We start from the raw sequence: 19,539 nt of genomic DNA, 5'->3' as shown, positions 1-19,539 counted from the left end.
ATGGGGACCAAGCAGACCGCCAGGCCCAGGACTCCTCCTGGCAGGCCTCCCATTGCAGGTGGACCCAGGATGATGGTGCTCACTGTCCTGTTTCCTGGCCCTGAGAAGGGAGCAGCTGGCTGAGGCTGGCCCTTGGGAGCCTTGAATGTGAAAACCTGTGATTTCCATCCAGGCTCTTTGTCATGGACAGGCCCTGTTCCTGGTCCTGCCCTGCCACCTCAGGCACCTGGCACCTTGTGCTCCAGCACTGCCACCCCATGCATGGCACAACCAGCCCCATCAGCCCCTTTAAGGCCTGGCAGATGCCCGATGCAGTGTCCCCACCAACACTGGCTCTGTGAGGAGAGAAGGTTCCAGTCCGCACCTCAGGGAGGCCCTGGTCAGACAGCGTGGGTAGAAAATAGATGCACGCAGAAGCCACTAAAAATGCTTACCGAAATAGAAATGAGGGTGCCGGCGAATGTGCTAGGGATGGGGCCCCGAGTGCTGAAGCGAAGGGGCGGGCAAGGCTGGCAGGTGTCTCCACTGAAAGCTTCTGGAATCAGCTTCAAGCTGCCTTCTGCCCAAGCAACAGCCCTAACTCGACCCCTGCGCTGGGGCAGCCTCGCCCAGAGCAGCCCCGCCTGCACTCCGCACCCCAGAGCTCGAGAGAAATGAGCTGGTTCCCTCCCAGGGGCCGCTGCCAGTTTAGTCAGCAGATTTCACAGATCCACTGGCACCCATGTAGCGTCTTATTTTAAGCTTAACATTTAAAGATGGGAACTTTTCCCCCTTTGGTGTGCAGCAAAAAGATCCCAATTTATACACAAGCAGGGCAGCTAAGCCCATGCACCAAGGCCATTCAGAGACTCCTGTGGTCCCCAGTACCCCTTCTTCAGGCACCCTCCCAGAAGAGCTGTACCACTGTGGCCACTTTTTATATCTGCATTTTGGCTCCCAGGTATCCAGTAAGAGGTGTATAGCATTGTCCTTTACACACACGTAGCCCTGGACGGAGGTAGGGCCACCTAGGCCCCAAGGTCTGGCCCTCATCCTCCTCTCTCCATTTTCCTGTCCCTTCCCAGCCCTCTGTGTCCTGCATGCTGGGCCATGGCAAGGCCTCAGATGCCATGAGTTTCTCCTTGGGAGCAGTTTGGCTTTCTCCTTAGCCCTGAGCTCCCCAGTACTACTGTGCTTCCCATAGCATCCAGAACTTTCAAAACTCAGGGGTCAAATGTCCTGAACCAGGGGTTCTCAGGACCACGAGCACCAGGTCAGTGGTCTGGTACACTTGGGCACAGTCCACAGCAGATTCTTTCTTGGGACGTTAAGAACTTGGATTTGATGTTCTGAGGCTGCTGACTTCACCTCTACAGATGATCCCGTTGAGGTGGAAACCCCAAGTGTCGGAATAGACTGGCCAGTGAGGGTCACTTTATCTCTAGGAGGTGGGGGACACGTGCCTGTGGACCACAAATGGTTCACATTACATCAGCACCTTCCTGACAACTCCTAGCTCTCCTCATCCCAGAGTCTCCTTTTTTACACATCCTGGTCCCAATCCCTCCACGGGGACTGACACCAGCCATTCTGGCCTAATTTAGCCCATTCAAGAGGTAATTGGTTCAGTGAAGCTAGAATTGACCATTCAGGGAGAGGCATTTATTTGACACAAGATATTTTCTTTAGCTGACTTTGATCCTTTAAATAGCAACATCCCTAATGCACTGAGGTGTTACTTCCTAGGCCATTAGCCATATAAATCACAGCATAGAAAAAGCTGGCAAATTGTTGCATACCAGGCTTATCAAAGCAGAAGGTTTGACAGTTGACTGAATGAGGTCAGGGGAGGGATAGTGACCCAGGTCTGGGAGCAAATGTGCCCCTCCAGCGCTGCTAGATGCTCTCAAGAAAGACAGACCACCAACAGGTGTGGAACAATGCAATAAATGCTCCCCCTTTCCAAAAAAAAAAAAAAAAAAAAAAAAAGAAAGAAACATTTTCAGGGAACTGGTGAGCAGGTGTCCAGGGCCCTCAGCTGGAAGAGGGTCAGGAGAGGCTTCCTGGAGGAAGGGACAACTAAACTGGAACCTGTGGGGTGAGGGAGGAGGAGCAAGCGGACAGGAGATGAGGTGGGGATGAGAGGGACAGTAGTTTCTGCCATTTTCTTGGCAAGCACGATAATTCTGTATCCCGCAGTCTTCCCCTGGTAAAGGGTTTACCACCATGTTGTCTTCACACACACCCTGATTCCTCTCCGGGTTCCCCACACTTTAAACAATTGTTCTGGGCATTACTTGAGTATGTTTTGTGTGGGAGGTGGCTAAGGGGCTGGTAACAGAGTGGTGACTTGTGAGTGGCCTTATTCCCAGCTCTCACCTTCAACGGCTTGTGTCTCACTTTTGGTCAAGCAGGCTGAGAGGTTGGTGATGTCACCTTTCCAAATGGAGACTGGCCACTTGCATCTGTTAGAACTCTCTCAGAGCGGGGCTTGGGCTGCAGATGGGACTTTTACTCAAGAGAAATGTGTCCAGATGGGAGAGACTGGTCCCCTTCCTTATTCTGTCCTGACCCAGGCTTCCATACAAACCACGTCCTATAGCTGAGCTAGTGGGGCAGTGAGCATGGCTTAGGAGCCAGTGGTGCTTGCATCACAACACAGAGCTTTAGTCTAAGAAGGACAGCAGAGTCACTCTTTCTCTGTGGCACGTCTGAGCCAGTTAGCGATGGCTGCTGTGCATGGTGTACCCAGCACCCACAGCACCGCGAGAATATCTGTAAGCACTTGCCTTTAGGGTGCTGTGGTTGACGGGGTTGGCCTGCTCCAGTTGAGTTTCAAGGGAGGTGGTTCTGCTTCTCAGGGCCTGTCTGTGAGTCACCCATGTCTGCAGACGCGACTGGCCTCTGCTCCTCATTTTTTTCAGTCTCCTCGGACCAGAAGACCAGTCAGGGATGTGCGCTTGTGGCACTGTTAGATGCACAGGAGGGCGTCAGAGCTGTCTGAGGCCACAGAGGCCTGGGCTTGGCACTGGCGCACTGTCCATTTTACCCACACGTCACTGCCAGAGCCAGTAAGATGGCTACACAAGCCAGGGAACACATACCTTGCAGGAGGACACTGTGGCACAGGAAAAGATGCAGGGAGCGGGAAGAATCAGCATCTCCCCCATCCCAGCTGAGGCCAGCATCGCTTGCAGCTAGCACTGTCATGGGAGGAGTGAGGAGATGGGCAAAATGGTCATCATCATAGCCCAGCAGAGGTCTGGTCCCTGGCCAAGGAGTATTGAATATTCCTAGTGATGAATTAGCAGTGTCTTCCCAGCTTGGTTGTGAGCCTGTCCCGTGCCAGATGCTTTGGGGGAGATAAACCCTGTGTGTATTTTCGAAGTCACTGTCTTGCAAGAGATAAAAAACTGTTCAAAGGTAATGGTCAGTTGTGTAATGCAGGTAGTGGGGTTCAGAGAAAGGGGAGTCAGGAAGGGCTGGGAAAAAAACTAGACGGGGAGAGGAGTGACAGCAACGGCGACATCCAGGAGCACATGCAGCCCGCCAGGTTCTTCCATGTCTTTCTCCCTCTCCTGATTGCTCAAGATGTGCCAGGATTGTGCCCAATTTAACAAATGAAGAAACAGAGGCACGAGCTCAGGTAACTCGCCTATGGCCAACCCCGACACCAGCACTGGAAAGTCAGGGTCTGAGTGTTAGCTGCTCGGGTCCATGGCCAGGCACCTGAGGGGACAGGGACCTCAAAGACAGATGTGCAGAGAGGCCAACCACCAGGGAGGCGGAGCTGCCAAGGGGACACCAGCCATGGTACGAACTATAAATGGGAGCAAAGATAGGATGTGCGATTTGGCCAAGGTCCTGCAACAAGATCGAGTGGAGGCTGGGAGAAAGCCTGGCATTGGCTCCTGTTCCCTTGCCTGCCACTTTGCTTGGTACCGGCAGGTTCTGGGCGCTCTCCACCGTCTGCGCGGCCACGCCTGCAGCGCTTCCCTCTTGGAAGAGGTGCGATCCACTGGCGATGGAGCTGGGTGGACTGGCTCCCTTTCTATCCCTCTCTTTCTTCCTTTCCCCTGCCATGTTCTGGAAAGGGCAGCGGGAGGGAATGTGGGCAGGTTGCACCAGAGATATACATCTGAGAGCTGAAGGGAACATTTATTTTTAATGTAGACTTAAAAAGAAAAAAGGAAGTTATAAAATATCTGCTCTTGCTCCTGGGATTGTGCAGATGGTGCTGCGTTTTGCCTAATAGGGAACGGGGCTGGCATCGCATCTGCTGGTCCCCACCCGGCTATAAGGACCTGGGAGGCAGCATTCCTGCTCCCCAGCCTCAGTCCCAGTGGCTCCCTGGGATCTGTTTGGCAGCACAACTTACCACTCACTTCTTCTGAGCTTTTACCCTCTCCAGACTGCCTTCTGCCAATTTCCCAGGCCTCCTCCTAGCCAGGACAGTCATTACCCCTGTGTCTCCTGCATACGAACACACACACACCTTGAAGCTCAATTTTACCTCCTCCTGCAGCAGATAATGTGGGCATTCTGACCTGCCTTTCCTGGGCCCCTGTTTGGTTGTTAGGTTGACCAACATTTCACACGACCACATGTCCCATTAATCCACCTTGCCATTTTCCTGAGTGTATAAAGGACCTTCTTACACACTTCTTTGTTAGGTCTTTGTGTTAGTTGTGGTTAGGAATCACGATCCTCTTCTCTGCTGTTACACACTGGGAGACAGTGCTCCATAAATAAGCTGAGGTGGTGGCTGAACCCCTCTTCCTTTGTGCTCAGGTGAACTGGAGAAGTATCCTAAAGTCAGAATGGGGCAAGCAAGCCAGGGATCAGGACACCCGAGTCTTTCTCTATAAAGATGGGAGGATCACTGAATTTCTCTAAGTCTGTTTCCCCATTTGTAAAATATGGAAAATAATCTCTATTTTTTTTCTGATCCCCAGAGTTATGATGAGGTGGTGACATATGGGAAAATGCTTGGCAAAAATCAATCTCTTTGGGAAACATGAGATTTGTTAAAGCAATTGAGGTGCCACATGGACACCAGGCCTATGTTAGGGCAGAAAGTAGATGGGAGTTGTCCAAAAAGGTGGAAAGTTCATGTGTGTGTGTGTGTGTGTGTGTGTGTGTGTGTAAATATAGCCTGGCTACTAGTGCTAGTTCAGTTTAGGACTCAGAATTTTTCTGGAAAATACTTGATGATACTTTTTAAAACTCATTCCACAAATAAGGCAAGTGAAGGTGAAAATGAAACACAAAAACTCCTGGGGAGGGGAAGATAAGATGAATCCAGGACTGAGCTCTGGGCCCAGAAAATGTCCCAGGTGGGTGTGTCCCCTGGGCAGATGTGGTGGTGCAGAGTGGCCCAGGTTTCTGGATGGTCAGTGCAAAGAGCTGTAGGTAAATGGTCCAGGATCTGTAAACCAGTTGCTCAGAAGTGTAATTTCTGACTTGAGACCAGAAAGGGTTCCTCCCAAGGGGATCCATGAAGAGGACCCTGTGATACAGTGAGCACAGTCCTCTGAGGTGTGTTGCGTACATGACCACTTCCGCACAATGAACGTGATCATTATGTATTGCAAACAAGTCCCCTGACTTTCAGTCTGGTTCTCTGAGCTGCCACTGCAAAGACAAACTGAACGGAAATCCTATTCTAGGAGAAAAATCTCATAAGAGAACTCACTGGTGCTACAAAATGGCTTTGCATTATATAATTTTATTCAAACTGATATGCGCCAATAAATATAAATGTGCGTGTGTTCACTGTTTTAAAACATTTTAATGTTTAAAACATGATTTACTAATGCTACTGACGATGTCTAGAGTTTGATTTACAGCATAGTATTGAATGTTTATACTTGTTCCTTACAGATATTCTTGCCAAAGAGCCATTTTATCTATAGGAATAATAAATAAGTCAATATGTGGATGGTTGTGCACATTTTTCCCATCCGCAGTGGTACTTGGTAGATGTTATTTTTTTCTTTTTGCAGAATATTTATTAAGGTTGTTTTATATACAGCTTTTCGTGTCATTCTGGATGTCCTTCACTATAAAGATAATTCTTTGTTTGATTACAAACAGCCACAACCATTCTGGACCTCCACGTTGGATAAACTCCATTTCCTCTTGAGAAATTAGTTTCCTTCTGTGTTTCTGAGGTAGCGTTTTTAGTATTTATGCAGGGTCTGGTGGACCTGGATGCATCAGCAGCTATGGTGATTTACTCCCCTTCTAAGGCTAAAGTTACAGAAGAGTGAGATGATCCCTGCTGATCTCAAAGCTTCTGATACACTGGGTTTGGGATTGTCTTTTCTATCAGGGAACCTTATTAACGGTGTACGTGGCTTGATGACCTGAATGACCAGGCTGGTAGACGCCATCTTGCTGCCCATCATGATCCCGGGGAATGGGCAGCTTCCGGGGTGCGAGTGCACTGCTTTGGTATCCGGAGTCGCTGGCAGCTGGGGGTGGGGATTCCATTAGTAGATGTTATTTTGCACACTAACACTTTAAAGATAATCTTAAGTGACATAATGGATTCCTGAAGTCCAATGCATGGCTAGGGTCAAGATCACAGCTAATTTTGAGCTAAACCAAAAAAGTAGTGAGTGAGGCTAGCTCTCAGGTGCTATTTGGAAGTAATGGATCCACCCTGTGTGTTCATATGTAGTCTCACGCATGTATCTATTCATTTTTTCATGCCTTCATCAGTCACTCAGTTACCATTTACTAGACAGCTATCTCCATTCAGTAGGTTAAACATAGTGTAAGTTTTCACTAAGATTCAGACATAACAAAGTCCCCAAATTCTATTTATAAGTTACTGAAGGCATTTGAAATAATTATTTTTTCATTCCCACAAAAAATCCTCTAGGATGGCTAGGGCACAAAGTTCAGGTCACCTGAGTGGACATGGAAGTGTTCCTTTGTTTGCATGTTTATTTTTACTGACTCCTCTAAATTATGGAAAGAATGCTTTTCTCCCACTAAAAAGAATAGAGAAATACTTAAGAAGAATGTGAGGAACTAGCCTGTGATGTGCTTCAGAGAAATCCACAGTTAATGGTCAGGCCATGCTACAGACATGCTTGGAGACATATATGTACGTGTGTTTGGGTATATAGCTATGTATTAGTTTTTCTGTACATAAACAGAACTCGGCTATAATATAATCCTGCATCTTGACTGTTTTCATTGTACCATCTCATGGGAATGGGTTAGTGCAGGTCCGGCTCATTTTTGTTCACAGCTGTGTATTTTTTCTGTGCAGCAGTGTGGAATGTTCCTTTTGCTGTCTTCAGCCTGTTCCTCTCTTGATCTAGGTTGTAGGTCTTCTCCTGCCCAACCAGACTCTGGCATCCACTGTCTTCTGGCAGGTAAGGGTCTCCACAGCAGAAGGCTCCCCAAGAAGCAATCCAGACAAGTGCCATTTGGGAACTTCCTGCCCCAGAGTGTCTTGCTCTGTGCAGGCCCCATCTCCAGCCCAGATATTACTGGAGAAAATAACCAAGCCAGCTGAACAGGCTTCTACCAGCCCAACATGACTTTGACTGTTACTTGTCACTCTGACCTTTGGATGGAGGTGATGAAGGAACTGGATGCCTTGCCTGGAGTATGATGGCTCGTTGGTGGCAGTCCTCTCTGTCCCTTGATTGTGTGTCTGGGGATCTGAGGTTCACGGCCTCATTTTGACATCAGTTCACTTAAATCTGTGGGTGAAGATTGAACCACTGCTATCCCAAGGTAGTGAAGTGCATCACAGATGCCTGTCCTCTGCTTGTGGGAACAGTCCAGTCAGAGCCCGCTGAAAACAGTGAGGATGACTCTGTGTTTGCAGAGCAAACACATGGAAAGAAAACCTGTCTTTTCAGGAAAAACATTCGGAAAGCTTCCCTTTATGAAGCTGCTAAGAGTCTCTATGCCTGGGCATTGGGGAGGTGCACAGCTAGGAGTGTGGGAAGAAGGGGCACCGCTGTTAGTTACTCCACCTTCTGTACTCTATGATTGTGATGTGGCCGAGGTGCTGGGGCAGTGGATGCCACCGTTCCAATAGAGAGGCCTGACTTCATGGGCTGGGCTGACTCCTGCTGTAGTTCGGCAGGAAATGAGGGTTTTTGTGAGACTCAACACTTCCAATGCTGATGGTGGCATAACCCTAGGAAAACTGGATCAGTTGGGCATGCCAACCAGTGTTGTGGAGCTGGAGACTGTCCTATGTCTTTCTGGGTATGTGTGGCCTTCCAGGAATGTGACCACTCTGATATCTTCTCTCCCTGCTGCCTTTCAGTGGCTGAACCAGAGTCATAATGCCTGTGTCAACTATGCAAACCGAAATGCTACCAAGGTGAGTATCCCTGCCCTCCACCTAGGGGTGGGTCCAGACTGGGGGAAGCCAGTGCTCCCTACATTGTGATGGACCAATGTCACTGGTGTTAGCACTGCCCTCCTGTAGGACCTTATTTATACTGCCAGCTCCTCTGGCTAGCTGGAGCGGATTGGAGCCTCCAGGCAGGGCCCACCTGCTGGGAGAGCACTGGTGGCACCAACTGAAGGGATCTTATAAAGGAGGGTGTTTGAGTAGTCATGCATGGGATGCATTCTCCTGGCTTAGAATTCTCCTTGGGCAGCTCTTACTCTCAGACTGTGGACTCAGATGGGATGAGTGCCCTGGGCAGTAAATTCCCCTAGAGTGTGGGCCAGCCTAGAAGCTGCCTCAGTGCCCCAGTTCCCAGACTGCTGTCCACAAAGCTTAAGGGCTGTTCTTGAGGGATAGGGGTATAAGAGGCCTGGCACATTTTCCCTCAAGTCCTCTGTACCCTGGAACAAGTCCATGGTGGACGTCTGGTCAGTGTTCTGTTGTCCAGGAAGGGCTGCTGGGTCCCTGCTTTGCTGGCAAAGTCACTTTTCTTCCTGACCAATTATTTACTTCAATCCAAAGGCCAAGGGCAGAGAGAGGGAATCCAGATCTCTCTTGGGGGATGTCAGGTTGGGAAAGGGAGGACCTTAGCATTTTCTGATGCTAGAGAAGAGCATTAGAAGCTTGCCTGGGCATCAAGAACTTAAGGATCGTCCTGAGACTCAGGATGCTGTCCAGCTTCTATGCCTGCAGGCTTCACATGCATGCCTCTCTGCTGGGCTGGCTCCTGTTTACCTTAAACCAAATGTCTCCAAGATTGCAGCTGCAGTAAAAGACATGTCCCTTTGCTTTTTTCTTTTTCCTTAATTTTGTGTTGGAACTTGGGATCTGTTTTTGTATAAAAATACTATCACCTACTGACAAGGGATCCCAGAAGCTGCCTGTGTTGTGAGAGCCAGCCGGTCACTAGCCCTGACACTATTGTTCCACCTAGACTGCTCCCAGTGCTAGACACACACTGGCCTGCCTACACTGGAGCTCACTGCCCAGCTGTAGAAAACCCATTCTGGCCTGGCTTTCCCTGCCTCCAGCCTTCAGTCTGCCTCTGACTGCTCTACATCAGGGCAGAAGGGGAGTGGCCCTTCCACACCTCCCTGGACATTGCTCCCGTGTGTCCGCACATTTGGAGCTGCTGGGGTGATTTGCAAGGGTGGTGTGCGGAGCACCGGGTACCCAGTGGGCCTGCAGTTCTGCATCTATTTTCCAGCCTTCCCCAGCATCCAAGTTCATCCAGGGTTACCTGGGAGCTGTCATCAGTGCCGTCTCCATCGCCGTGAGTAACTCCTTGCCGAACCCCTCAGTCTGTAGCTTTTGACCCCTCTCAGCACTGCAAGGGGACTCTTGTGCCAGGGCCAGGGCTAGGAAGGATGAACAGATAGGATCCGTGGGAGTGGGAGGGGGACACTTGCCTGGCAGGGAAAGGTGACAGCCAAAGCCACACTCCAGCGTTTGGAGGGAGGTGGAACTATTCCTCTTCCTCAGGCTCGCAGGTCAGCACGTTTGCCCTCAGTCTTCCTGGAGCTGCTGGCCTTCACACACAGGGGTGCAGTCCACACTCTGTTGGCCCATTCGCTCTTTGTCTGAGCTCCTTCTCATTCCCCTCCATGGCCATTCTCATGTGGTTATTGTCCAGCCCATCCTGAAGGACTGCAGGCTCCCAAAGACAAGGACATTAGGCTCACTTTGAGCCTCCATAAAACTCCGGGAATAGGGGAGTTTGTAGATGGACTGAGCAAATGTAGATAAATGGTGGGTCCTTGCTCTCAAAGAGGGTAGAGAAACAGTGACATAGCTAGGGGCCTGGGCCTTCCCAGAGGGGAAGATCAGACTCGTAGAACCTGGTCCAGCTCTGATCCCACTCCTGTGCCTATGTCTGGCACTGTCTACATCCCCACTGGGGCGAGCTCCTGTGGTCAGCTCCAGAAGCCAAAATCTCCTGCAACTTTGATGTTTTGTTCATCATACAATGCGTTCATATAATCCGTAGAAAACATTGGAAAATTCAAGTAAAAACACAAATATAATAAAAAAATTCATATATATTACTCTTTTGGTAAAACCCTTTCCTTATCTTCCCCGTGGTCTTAAATAAATATAATGGTTTGTGACTATGAAAAAAAGCATCATATCCTACCCCACACTCAGTTTTGTTGTTTTTCTAAAGTAAAGATTTCAGGTTGCCCTGAAGTGTCCTTATTTATTTCACTCTCACATGGACCAAGTCACTTCCAAATGGCTGTTAGTGGCCATCACGTACCCAGGATCTCTTTCCTTCCCTAAGCTCTGACATCTTTCTGCCTGCAGGAAGCCACGTGTTAGCAAATCTATGTAGATGGTTCACCAAGAGACGGCCACCCCACCCTGGTAGCCTTAGAGCTCAGCATGGGGCTTACTTTGCTGGGAATCAGACAAATTGGGAGAATTGGGGTTCCTGTTTTGGGGGCTTCTTGAGCCAGGATCAGAGCCACTTAAAATGAGAGGAGCTGACCCATGGTCTTCCCAGCGTAGCAGCTGGAAAACTCCCTTTTCTCCTTGGAGATGTACAGAGGGAGAGGGAGAGGTCACAGCAGGGAGGAAGCTGAGTGACTCCGAAGAGCTTGAAGGAAGGGGATGTCTGTCCTGGAGGAGCTTCCATCCCCTACAAGCCTGGAGCCCTGGCAGAAGAGTTCTGCTTCTGCAGAGAGCTTGGGACTCTGTGTCCCTAGTCCCTGTCACCCCACAAATAGAACCTCGGTCATGCCATGCAATCACTTTCCAGGGCCACACTTGGCCCACATTGGTGGGTGGAGAGTCTAGACAGGGCCCATCAGAATTAGCATGGACGTGGAGTCTCCAGGACTCCCGAGCTGAGGTCTCTCCAGCAGGACCTGGGGGCCTTGCTGTGGACGGCGCTGCGTGGGGACGCGCTCTGCCCTCCTCTTTCCTCTGTGTCTAGTTAGAGTCCGCTGGCTACTCCAGCCCACGCTGCCCTTCCCCAGCCCAAATCCAAAACCCTTTATTCTTCCCACACTCTCAATTGTGCCCCGTGTCCCTGTCCTCTTATTGTTCCACAGCCTGAGACTCTGTCCTCAGCTGGATTACAAGTTAACCAGGGACAGACCCCAGGTCTCCTCAGAGGGGAGCACGGAGCACTGCTCCATAAATACTACTAATTAGGCTGCTGATTGATCGCTGACCTCGGGAGGCCCCTCTCCTTTCCCATCCACGAGCCTTAGCGTGGCCTGGCAGGTCTCTGCCTGACATCTTCACACAGTGAGGGGCTCACTTCGGCAGATGGAGTGGAGTTTCTGACTTGGAAAATCTGCAGCTCGCTTGCTTCTCTCTTGTGTGTATAAATCACAAAACCTCCAAAGAAACAGGCTTTGTTTTATTTTCCTTTCTCTTGTTCTCTGGAACCCCAGGCCCTGCGGCCTCATTAACTGATCTCTGCTTCAATTAGTGACAAATTCTCTCCCAGGGCGAGCCTGTTAGGAAGAGATGACCTGCAAACAAGTGTCACGGCCCCAGTGGTTGGCCTCGCTCTGGCATTAATTAAAACGAGTCCCCACAAGCAGGCAGTCTGGATGAGGCTGACAGGCTGAGAGCAGGTTCCAGGGTCTGAGGTGACTTGGGTGAAGGCCAGGCCTTGAGAAGTCAGCCTCTGTGGATCTTGAATGGTCCTTGCTCCCTCCCAGAAGAGCTCCTGGCATTGGCCAGCATCCCTCGAGTCAGGCATCCCCAGTCTGCAGGTCCCCAAGTGAAGTCTCATGATAGCTCCAGGACCACCAGGGTTAGGAGCCTTTCAGTGAACCTCCTAAATAGATTTGGCAATGTCTGATTTCTTGCTTGAGAATAAAAAAGAAATTCCGTCTTAAGTTATTTTTGAAATCTAACAGTTTGCTGTCTTTTAACAAAGGAAGCCTCTCTCCATCCGCATTGTGTTTTTGTCCCGGAGTTTATATGGAACATTTTAGTCCTCACTGGCTCTACCAGGGCAAGAGAATGGGTGAGACCCCTGGTGCCTTGCAGGGAGTGCTATGTGCCTGGCACTCTGCAGGTCCAGGACCACAGCTGATGTGACCATCAGGGTGCCAGGGTGGGAAACCTGGGGCGCTATGTGGTGTGGTCCGAACTGTTCTGGTGAGGTTGACTCTAGGACAGGGCGGGACCAGAAGGGCACCTCTGTCACAGTCTGTGGGTTGATTTGTAGGACAGATGGAGAGAGCCAGGGAACAGTGGTGCTAAGTGTCCCAGAGAGAGTGAGAGGGCACAGCGAGCATGCAGAGACCCACAGGAGAGACACAGGTCCCAGGCACGGTCAAAAAGTATCTGCTGTGAGGGGTCAAGGCTGAAGAGGTCATGGGGACAGAGCAAAGAAGTAGGGCGGTCCAGTGTGAGTAACTGTCTTGCCGAGGAGGACACAGGTCACACCAAGAACCCAACCCGGTTCAGGGCCTGGGCGGAAATTTGCTGGAGGAGAAATCATAGGCAAGGAGGGGTTTGGCAGGTACTGTACCGACTATTGATGAACACAGGGGCCTGGGTAAGGGGCCTGGGACAGGGGAGGAAGACTCAGGGCTGAAGTCCTCCAGGAACAGTCAGGTGCTGGTCAGTGGAGCCAGACGATGGAGATGCTTCATTCCTTGACAGGGTGAACCCTGCCTCTTCCTGTTCTCACTGCTGACTGGTGACTCCATGGTAACTGGCTGTGTCCCCTTGGTGGTCAGACTGGCAGATAATCATAGTAATAGTGCCAATGGCTAACACGTGAGGAATGCCTACTGTGCCAGGCACTATTTAGGTATTTGTCCCTATTTTTCAGGTGAGGAAACTGAGGTACAGGGTGACAGTGATAGAACCTACCCAGGCTTACTCACAAAGTTGACACAAAACCCCCTCTTCCCCCTGCCACCCCAGTGGCATGAAGAGACCGAAAAAAGCCAACAGTGTTTCAGCTTCCATGCTGGAGGAGCTGACACCATGCCCTTGATTGGCAGATCCTTCCCAGGTACTCTTGAGAGCAGTGGAAAACAGTTTTTAAGAGGCTTGTCAGACCCGCTGTGCCCCTTCAGACGCCGGGCTTCCGTTTTCCGGCCAAAGTCAAGCCAGCAGCAATTTACTGTCCCTGCTCCAGAGCTGCCCTGCCTCCTGCAAGACAGGCCCTCGCTGGCTCTGTGGCAGCGTGGACCCCAGGCCCTTCTGTTCTTCTCCGGGCCTGGGGGATTCAGCATCTGTGAATTCTGGACCAGACTCGTGTGCTTTCGCTACGAGTGGCTGCTGGGTTGGAGGGGCCGTCACATGGACCCCGTGGCAGCATCTGAAGTGTTCCAGAAGCCTGCAGATGGTGATGTTGGCAGTGGCGAGTCTGGCAAGAAGCATGGCTCTGAATCTATTCTGGGGAGGACAAGTTGCTGTCCCCCTCTTACACGGAAGGGTTTGATGTAATTAGTTTCCTCCATCCTGGTCTTTGTGGGGCCTGGTTCAGGGTCAGGGTTGGCTACTAGGAAACAAACCGCTGAGCTGCAGCTGGAGCTGACTGGTGCTTGAGCCTGTGCATAACTGTCTCAACCACTTGTCACTTTGCTACTGAGCCCATTGCCAAGCAGCAAAGCTGGCTCAGCTGGCTGGGGTTGAAGGACTATTGACCTCTAGGGAGAGTCATGGGTCGGCTTGATAACCAAATTTAGTCTACGGAGTGCGCCCTCTGGTGGGTATTTTTGGTAATTCGGAGCCCCAGCCTTTGGCCCCCAGAACCCACCCAAACCCCTGAGCATTTGTGCGCTGGTAGTGACCATCCAAGAGTGGGTATAAATTCTGATCTCATACCATCCCTCCTGTGGCATATTCCGTCCTCACAGGCAGTTCTCTTTGTGGCTCTTGTTTGTTCTCTTCCTGCCTCAGAGATCACTTGATTTATTCTAAAAGCATTTTTTTTTTTTTTTTTTTTTTTGCAGTACCGTGGATTGAACTCACAACCTCGCACTTGCCAGGCAGGCGCTTATGCCGCTGAGCTAAATCCCTGGCCCCTAAAAGCATTTTTTAAGCCCTTACTCATTTCACCTTACACTCAAGTTCAGTGACAAATAAGAGAGATATAGGCCCTGTGCCCTGGTACTTAAGGTCTGTTGGGAGACATGGATCTTTAGTAAAGAGTTTACAGGTAAAAGCATTTCTGTGCTACTAAGTTTTTACCTCAGATAGTATTATTTTCATTTAGAAATTTGTGAGAAGATAAACAAATATGTACTAAGATACTGCAAGAGGCACACGCAAGAAAAACTTCAGACTTACCGAGAGATTGTCAAAGGGGGCTCTGAGCTGAGAGGCCTGAGGCTGAAAGCAGGGGGCAGGTCACGGAGGGACAGCACGGGAAGGCCTGGGATGAGGGTGGGGTGGGAATTGGCTTACAAAAGGAAAAGGGAGAAAGCCAGGTGCCCGGAGCCCTGGAAACAAACAAGGTTGAATGGCCACAGAGGGTGTGCGGCTTCTAAGAGCTGTGAGATGTCCCTGAAGGTCATTGCAGAGTCTCTCTGTTCAGGTTACTGTAGCTGCTGAGTAGAGCAGATGGGAGAGACAGGACTAGAACAGGGAGCCTGATTAGGAGGAGGGCAGTCCTGTGAGAAGAGATGGTGAATGCTAAGTAGGAACAGAGGTGCATTCAAGATGTCCAGGAGCTAGACCAGGTAGCCTTGGAGGAGTTGTGGGCCCAGAGAGGCGCTGGTCCAGGAGAAGCCCAAGGTGTCTGGCAGGAGAAGCTGAGCTGGCGAAGTAGACAGTGTATGGGCGAGGCGGAGCTCGAAACCCCCCACTGGGTGGCATGCTGATGCCCTTGGAAACAGAGGCTTCCCCAGGCAGCGGCCTGTGTGGCTGGAGTAGAGGATGCAGCTGGGTGAGACAGGAATACTGTTACTTCAGCCCCACACAGTGTGTCCTTGGAGGAACGAGGCTGCTCTTGACCTAGAAAGATGTTGATATGCAAGGATGCAGCTCTGGCTGTGTGGCTCATTACACTGAAAGATTTGTGTCATGACTCTCACCCCTACCTACTGTTCTTGGAGCTGGTTAGCTCTTTTCTCATCTTATGGGAAATTGCTTTTGCTAAGTAAGCAGCCAGTCTTAAGTGTCATGCAGACATTAAGGATCATTCCTTGAGAAGGGCAATTGGAGGGTAAATAGTATATTGCTAAAGGTGAAGCTCATGGAGAATGGGGTGAAATTCAGCAAGCCACATGTGTGTATCTGAGAACAGGCCAAGCCCAGGGTAAGGGCCAGGGGTCAGCAATGTGAGTCTACCCGGAGACACAGCAGTCACCCTGCTCACTGTCCAGCAATGGGCCTAGAGGCAGGGATGACACCTACAAAGAGGAAGCAAATGACTCTTACTGTCCTGCCTAAGGCCCCAGCCAAAGTCTACTGCCCCAGTACCTTGGACAGCCATAACCTAGGCAGGAGCCCAGGGTGGGCTGCAGACCAGGGGCTGGGTACCCGTCTGTTCTGGTTCCTTAGGGCCTCTTGGCCTGGAACATTTGGCAAAGCCCATTAAAATTAAAAAGCAAAGTGACTGGGGGCTCAGAATGCCAGCTCGTTTTCCCTGGCATGGTGGGTCCTGTTTAAGGGAACCAGCTGGCATTAATGGCACACAACTCATCATGAACAGCAGCTAGCGATCAGAAAAATCAGAGCTAATAATCAGGTTTGGGAAAGATAATGAGATATGGAACAATCACTGCTGAGGGTCCCCTAGGGTCTGTTTTAACAGCCTCCAAATAGGCTACAAAATAGAAATTAACCAAACAGGGGCTCCATTTGGGCAGAGCGGGAAAACAAACAAGGTGCAGATTTGCACAAGAATTCCTCATGTGGCCAAGCACAAGCCTAGAACCCATGGGACAGCAGCTACGGCCTGGAAGAAGCCAGGGGCCTTCTCTGAGTGTTCCTTATCTCTGACCACCAGGCCAGTGTGGCTGCCAGAAGGAGGAAGAGGAGGTAGGGGAGCAGGAGGAGAGAAGGGTCCGGGGTCTAGCAACAAGCGATGACCTCTGCTCCTCCTTGCCCTCCTGCCACACCTTGGCCCTGCCTGCCCCTAAGAGGCTACAGTGGGGAAGGTTCCAGAAAGCTCCAGATCTCCTTGCTGGCTTCCAGAATGGCTCCTTCTCTCCCCTCACCTACAGATATCCTCATCCTTCCAAGGGAGTGTGTGAGGCTTTGAACACCAGCCTTCGGACCTCTAGCTGGAGGGAATGGGATGGCTTAAAGGACCTATCTTCTCTTTCTCTCTCCTCTGGACCCCTGCTTCGGTGGGCCTTTGCCAGGGTGTTTCATGCTGTGTGCAAGCAGCCAGTCTTAAATGGCACGCAGGCATCACAGAATCATTCCTTGAAAAGAAGGACATTTGGAAAGTAAGAAATGAAAGTTGGGATTGAAGCTTTGGAACTAGCAGGCTGGGGTTCGGGTCCTAGCTCTAACTGCCTCAGCATGGCTGACCTCCGAAAATCCTCTAACCTCTCTAAACCTGCCTATAATCTGCAAAAAGGGGCAACATGGCCCTTTTCATTAAGACACTGCCTGTAGATGTGTGCTGAGTGGTGCAGAGGTCCCAGACCCCTGCCTCCGCCAGGCTGTCAGTGTTGGTGCCTGACCACGTAACTTCTGGCTCCCTCCATGGTTTCCTGCTCTGCACTTTTTCTTTTTTTTGGAGGTGCAGGGGGTATGTCTGAGTCTTTCTGAGCCGGGGAGACCTGGACATAGTGAGCTCCACTGGTGACAGAGCAGCAAGGGCCAAGATAGCTGGCAGTAGCTCAGGCCTTCCCCTACTATACTAATGAAGGGAGTCCAAGCTGCTGCCTATCTCCAGCAGTAAGGACAAGGATTGGACTCTTAACACCAGAATGTGGCTTAGACTGGAGGGCAGGGCTCTGAAACCCAGGCAGATAATGGATAATCACTTACCTGCCTAAGTCCCATTGTTAATATATGGTGCAGGTACAGAACTCAGAGCTGGGCCTGAAAAAATAGGTGTAGCCTGAGTTGGGGGTCAGATTCCAGACTAGAGACCAGCACTGGCAAAAGCCCTGCATCTAGAGACTCATGCAGCATCTGATGAACACAATATGGCCTTGCAGGGCTGCATGTGGGTGCTAGGAGTGGCGAGGGGTGGGGGTTGCACCTTCTCACGCAGGCTGTGGGGTGAAATTGCAGAGAGGGGGTGATCTCTGGCTGCTCTTCCTCTGGTTCCGCCCCCTTCCTCCCACAAGCTACTGCGGCACCATATACTACCTCTTTTTTTTTCTTTCCAAGGTGGGCCTTAATGTCCTGGTTCAGAAAGCCAACAAGTTCACCCCAGCCACCCGGCTTCTCGTCCAGAGATTTGTGCCATTCCCTGCTGTAGGTAAGACTTGCACAGTGCACAGACATCCTTGTGCCATGCATCGGGGAGAGGGGCTGCAGGCTCTCAGCCAGTTGGATGGACAGCTGTCCACACCTCCCCTGATGCCTCTGGGCTCCAGTTGGGGAACTGGAACAAAATGTTTTCAGGGATAAGAAAGGATGACAGTGGCCCACTGATCAGCTCCATGCCTGGGAGTTGGCTTTTACCACAAGAATTTCTTTGCCTGGGGTCCCTAGACCCTCAATGGTCAGTAGATAGAATGTAATGGATCTTAGGAACTTGGAAATAGTTACAGTAACTTCTACCTAAAATTTAACATTTCCTTCTAACACAAACGTACTCAGCAAACCACAGTGAGAAGCAGGACCTCTGGCTCTGTCACGGATAGAAATCACAGATACTTTCATATCCCATCATAGTTGTTACTCAGAGACCTTAAAATATCACTTATGCTCAACACTAATCCAAAATTATCTCATTGAATACATTGAGTGCTAGATTGTGTATTTTTAATTCATTACTTAAAAGCACATCTCAATCACAATTTTTAAATTTTGGCTAACTTGTTTCAATACAGTCCTTTTGTAGTCCTGTGAATTTTGTTTTATGCATTTAGAAAAATTATTCTGAGAGGGATACATAGGCCTCACCTGACTTCAGAGGGTTCCTTGGCACAAAAGAAGGTTTGAGCTTCTGCTGGGCCCTGGGGTTGCTGCAAAGCCCAAGTGGGCTTTTAAGAAGCCTATACCGTAAGGAAAAAATTTCCAAAAAAGAAATAGATAATATCAGAAGCAGTGCACAGTTAGTTGTTAGAAGAAAGGAATAAGCAAATGCTTGAACCCTAAACCAGAGCTCCCTCCAGGTACCTGAGAACAAAGGTTACGGACAAGCACAGGGGCCAAAAACCCCTAACTTCCCAGGTACCAAGACTCAGTGTGAGGGGCCCAGAGTCAGACCCAGCTCATGGCCCTGACCTAATCTTCACCCAAGGGCTCAGCTGCCCCATCCTTTTACCCCCTAGCCCACCCGACCCCACTACCCCCATCTGTAAAATGCAGACACCAGTACCCACCTCCTACAGACAAGAGCTCAGGGAGGAGCAAGTGAGACCACAGACCAGATTCCACTGATTGGCGAGTGTTTCGGAGCACCTAAGAAGCCCATGAGAAGGTAGGAAGTCTTTCCTGGGCAGCCCCACCTCCCCCATGGCTCAGAGGCTCATAAACTCCTAGAACCAACCACCTAGCTAAGCCTCAGCCAACCCAGATAATTGCTATAGCAACTCCACACTTTTAATAAACTCCCAGCTATTTCTGTCATGGACCATTAATGGAATAACTCTTTAGATCTGACTTTGTTACGGGGCCTAACAGAGCAAATGTGGCTGCTCAACTGGTGTTTGTGGCCATTGGGGCTGGAGGGTCAGAAGCAGCCTGAGAAAGGGCAGCTCTTAGCTGCCCCAGACTGGATCTAAGGCTCACCGGAGATGTAATCTGTCCTTCACTGAGCTTCAGATAACAACTTTGCCACAGGCCCATTCCAGCCTGCTCTGCCACCATCTTGTTGTGTGACCTTGAGGTGGTTGTAAGCTCTCTGGGATTCCCCAGGAGGAAAGGCCTTTCCTTAGGTCTGAGCCTTTTTGGCCTGCCCCTCTTGGGCTCCTTCTGGATTCCTATCTCATTTCAGCCTTCTCTCACAAGTTGAGCCACTGGTGGGCATCTTGAGATCCTCCCATCCCGAGCCAGTTTGTAGCCCTGGTGGT

At 50.4% G+C, this 19,539-nt stretch overlaps 1 protein-coding gene and 1 pseudogene across 5 annotated transcripts in view; one reads left to right on the top strand and one right to left on the bottom strand.

The window, feature by feature from the left end:
* The window catches only part of Sfxn5 (sideroflexin 5), a 108,307-nt gene that overhangs the window by 49,820 nt on the left and 38,948 nt on the right, over nucleotides 1–19,539 (top strand). For all 5 annotated transcript variants that reach the window (XM_063229588.1, XM_003469000.5, XM_023564781.2 and 2 more), the window contains exons 7-10: nucleotides 7,317–7,370; nucleotides 8,282–8,338; nucleotides 9,618–9,683; nucleotides 17,687–17,777. In XM_063229588.1, coding sequence (XP_063085658.1) covers nucleotides 7,317–7,370; nucleotides 8,282–8,338; nucleotides 9,618–9,683; nucleotides 17,687–17,777 — 268 coding nt within the window. The remainder of the gene's footprint in view (nucleotides 1–7,316; nucleotides 7,371–8,281; nucleotides 8,339–9,617; nucleotides 9,684–17,686; nucleotides 17,778–19,539) is intronic.
* Nucleotides 5,588–19,006, bottom strand: LOC106027525 (alpha-ketoglutarate dehydrogenase component 4-like; annotated as a pseudogene).

This window comes from Cavia porcellus, unplaced genomic scaffold (genome assembly GCF_034190915.1).
Source record: "Cavia porcellus strain 051 isolate PalLab524CR breed Dunkin Hartley unplaced genomic scaffold, mCavPor4.1 scaffold_18, whole genome shotgun sequence".
Classification (NCBI taxonomy): Eukaryota; Metazoa; Chordata; class Mammalia; order Rodentia; family Caviidae; genus Cavia; species Cavia porcellus.
The sequence above is the reverse complement of the archived record's forward strand: the minus strand, read 5'-3'. Positions and strand labels throughout refer to the sequence as shown.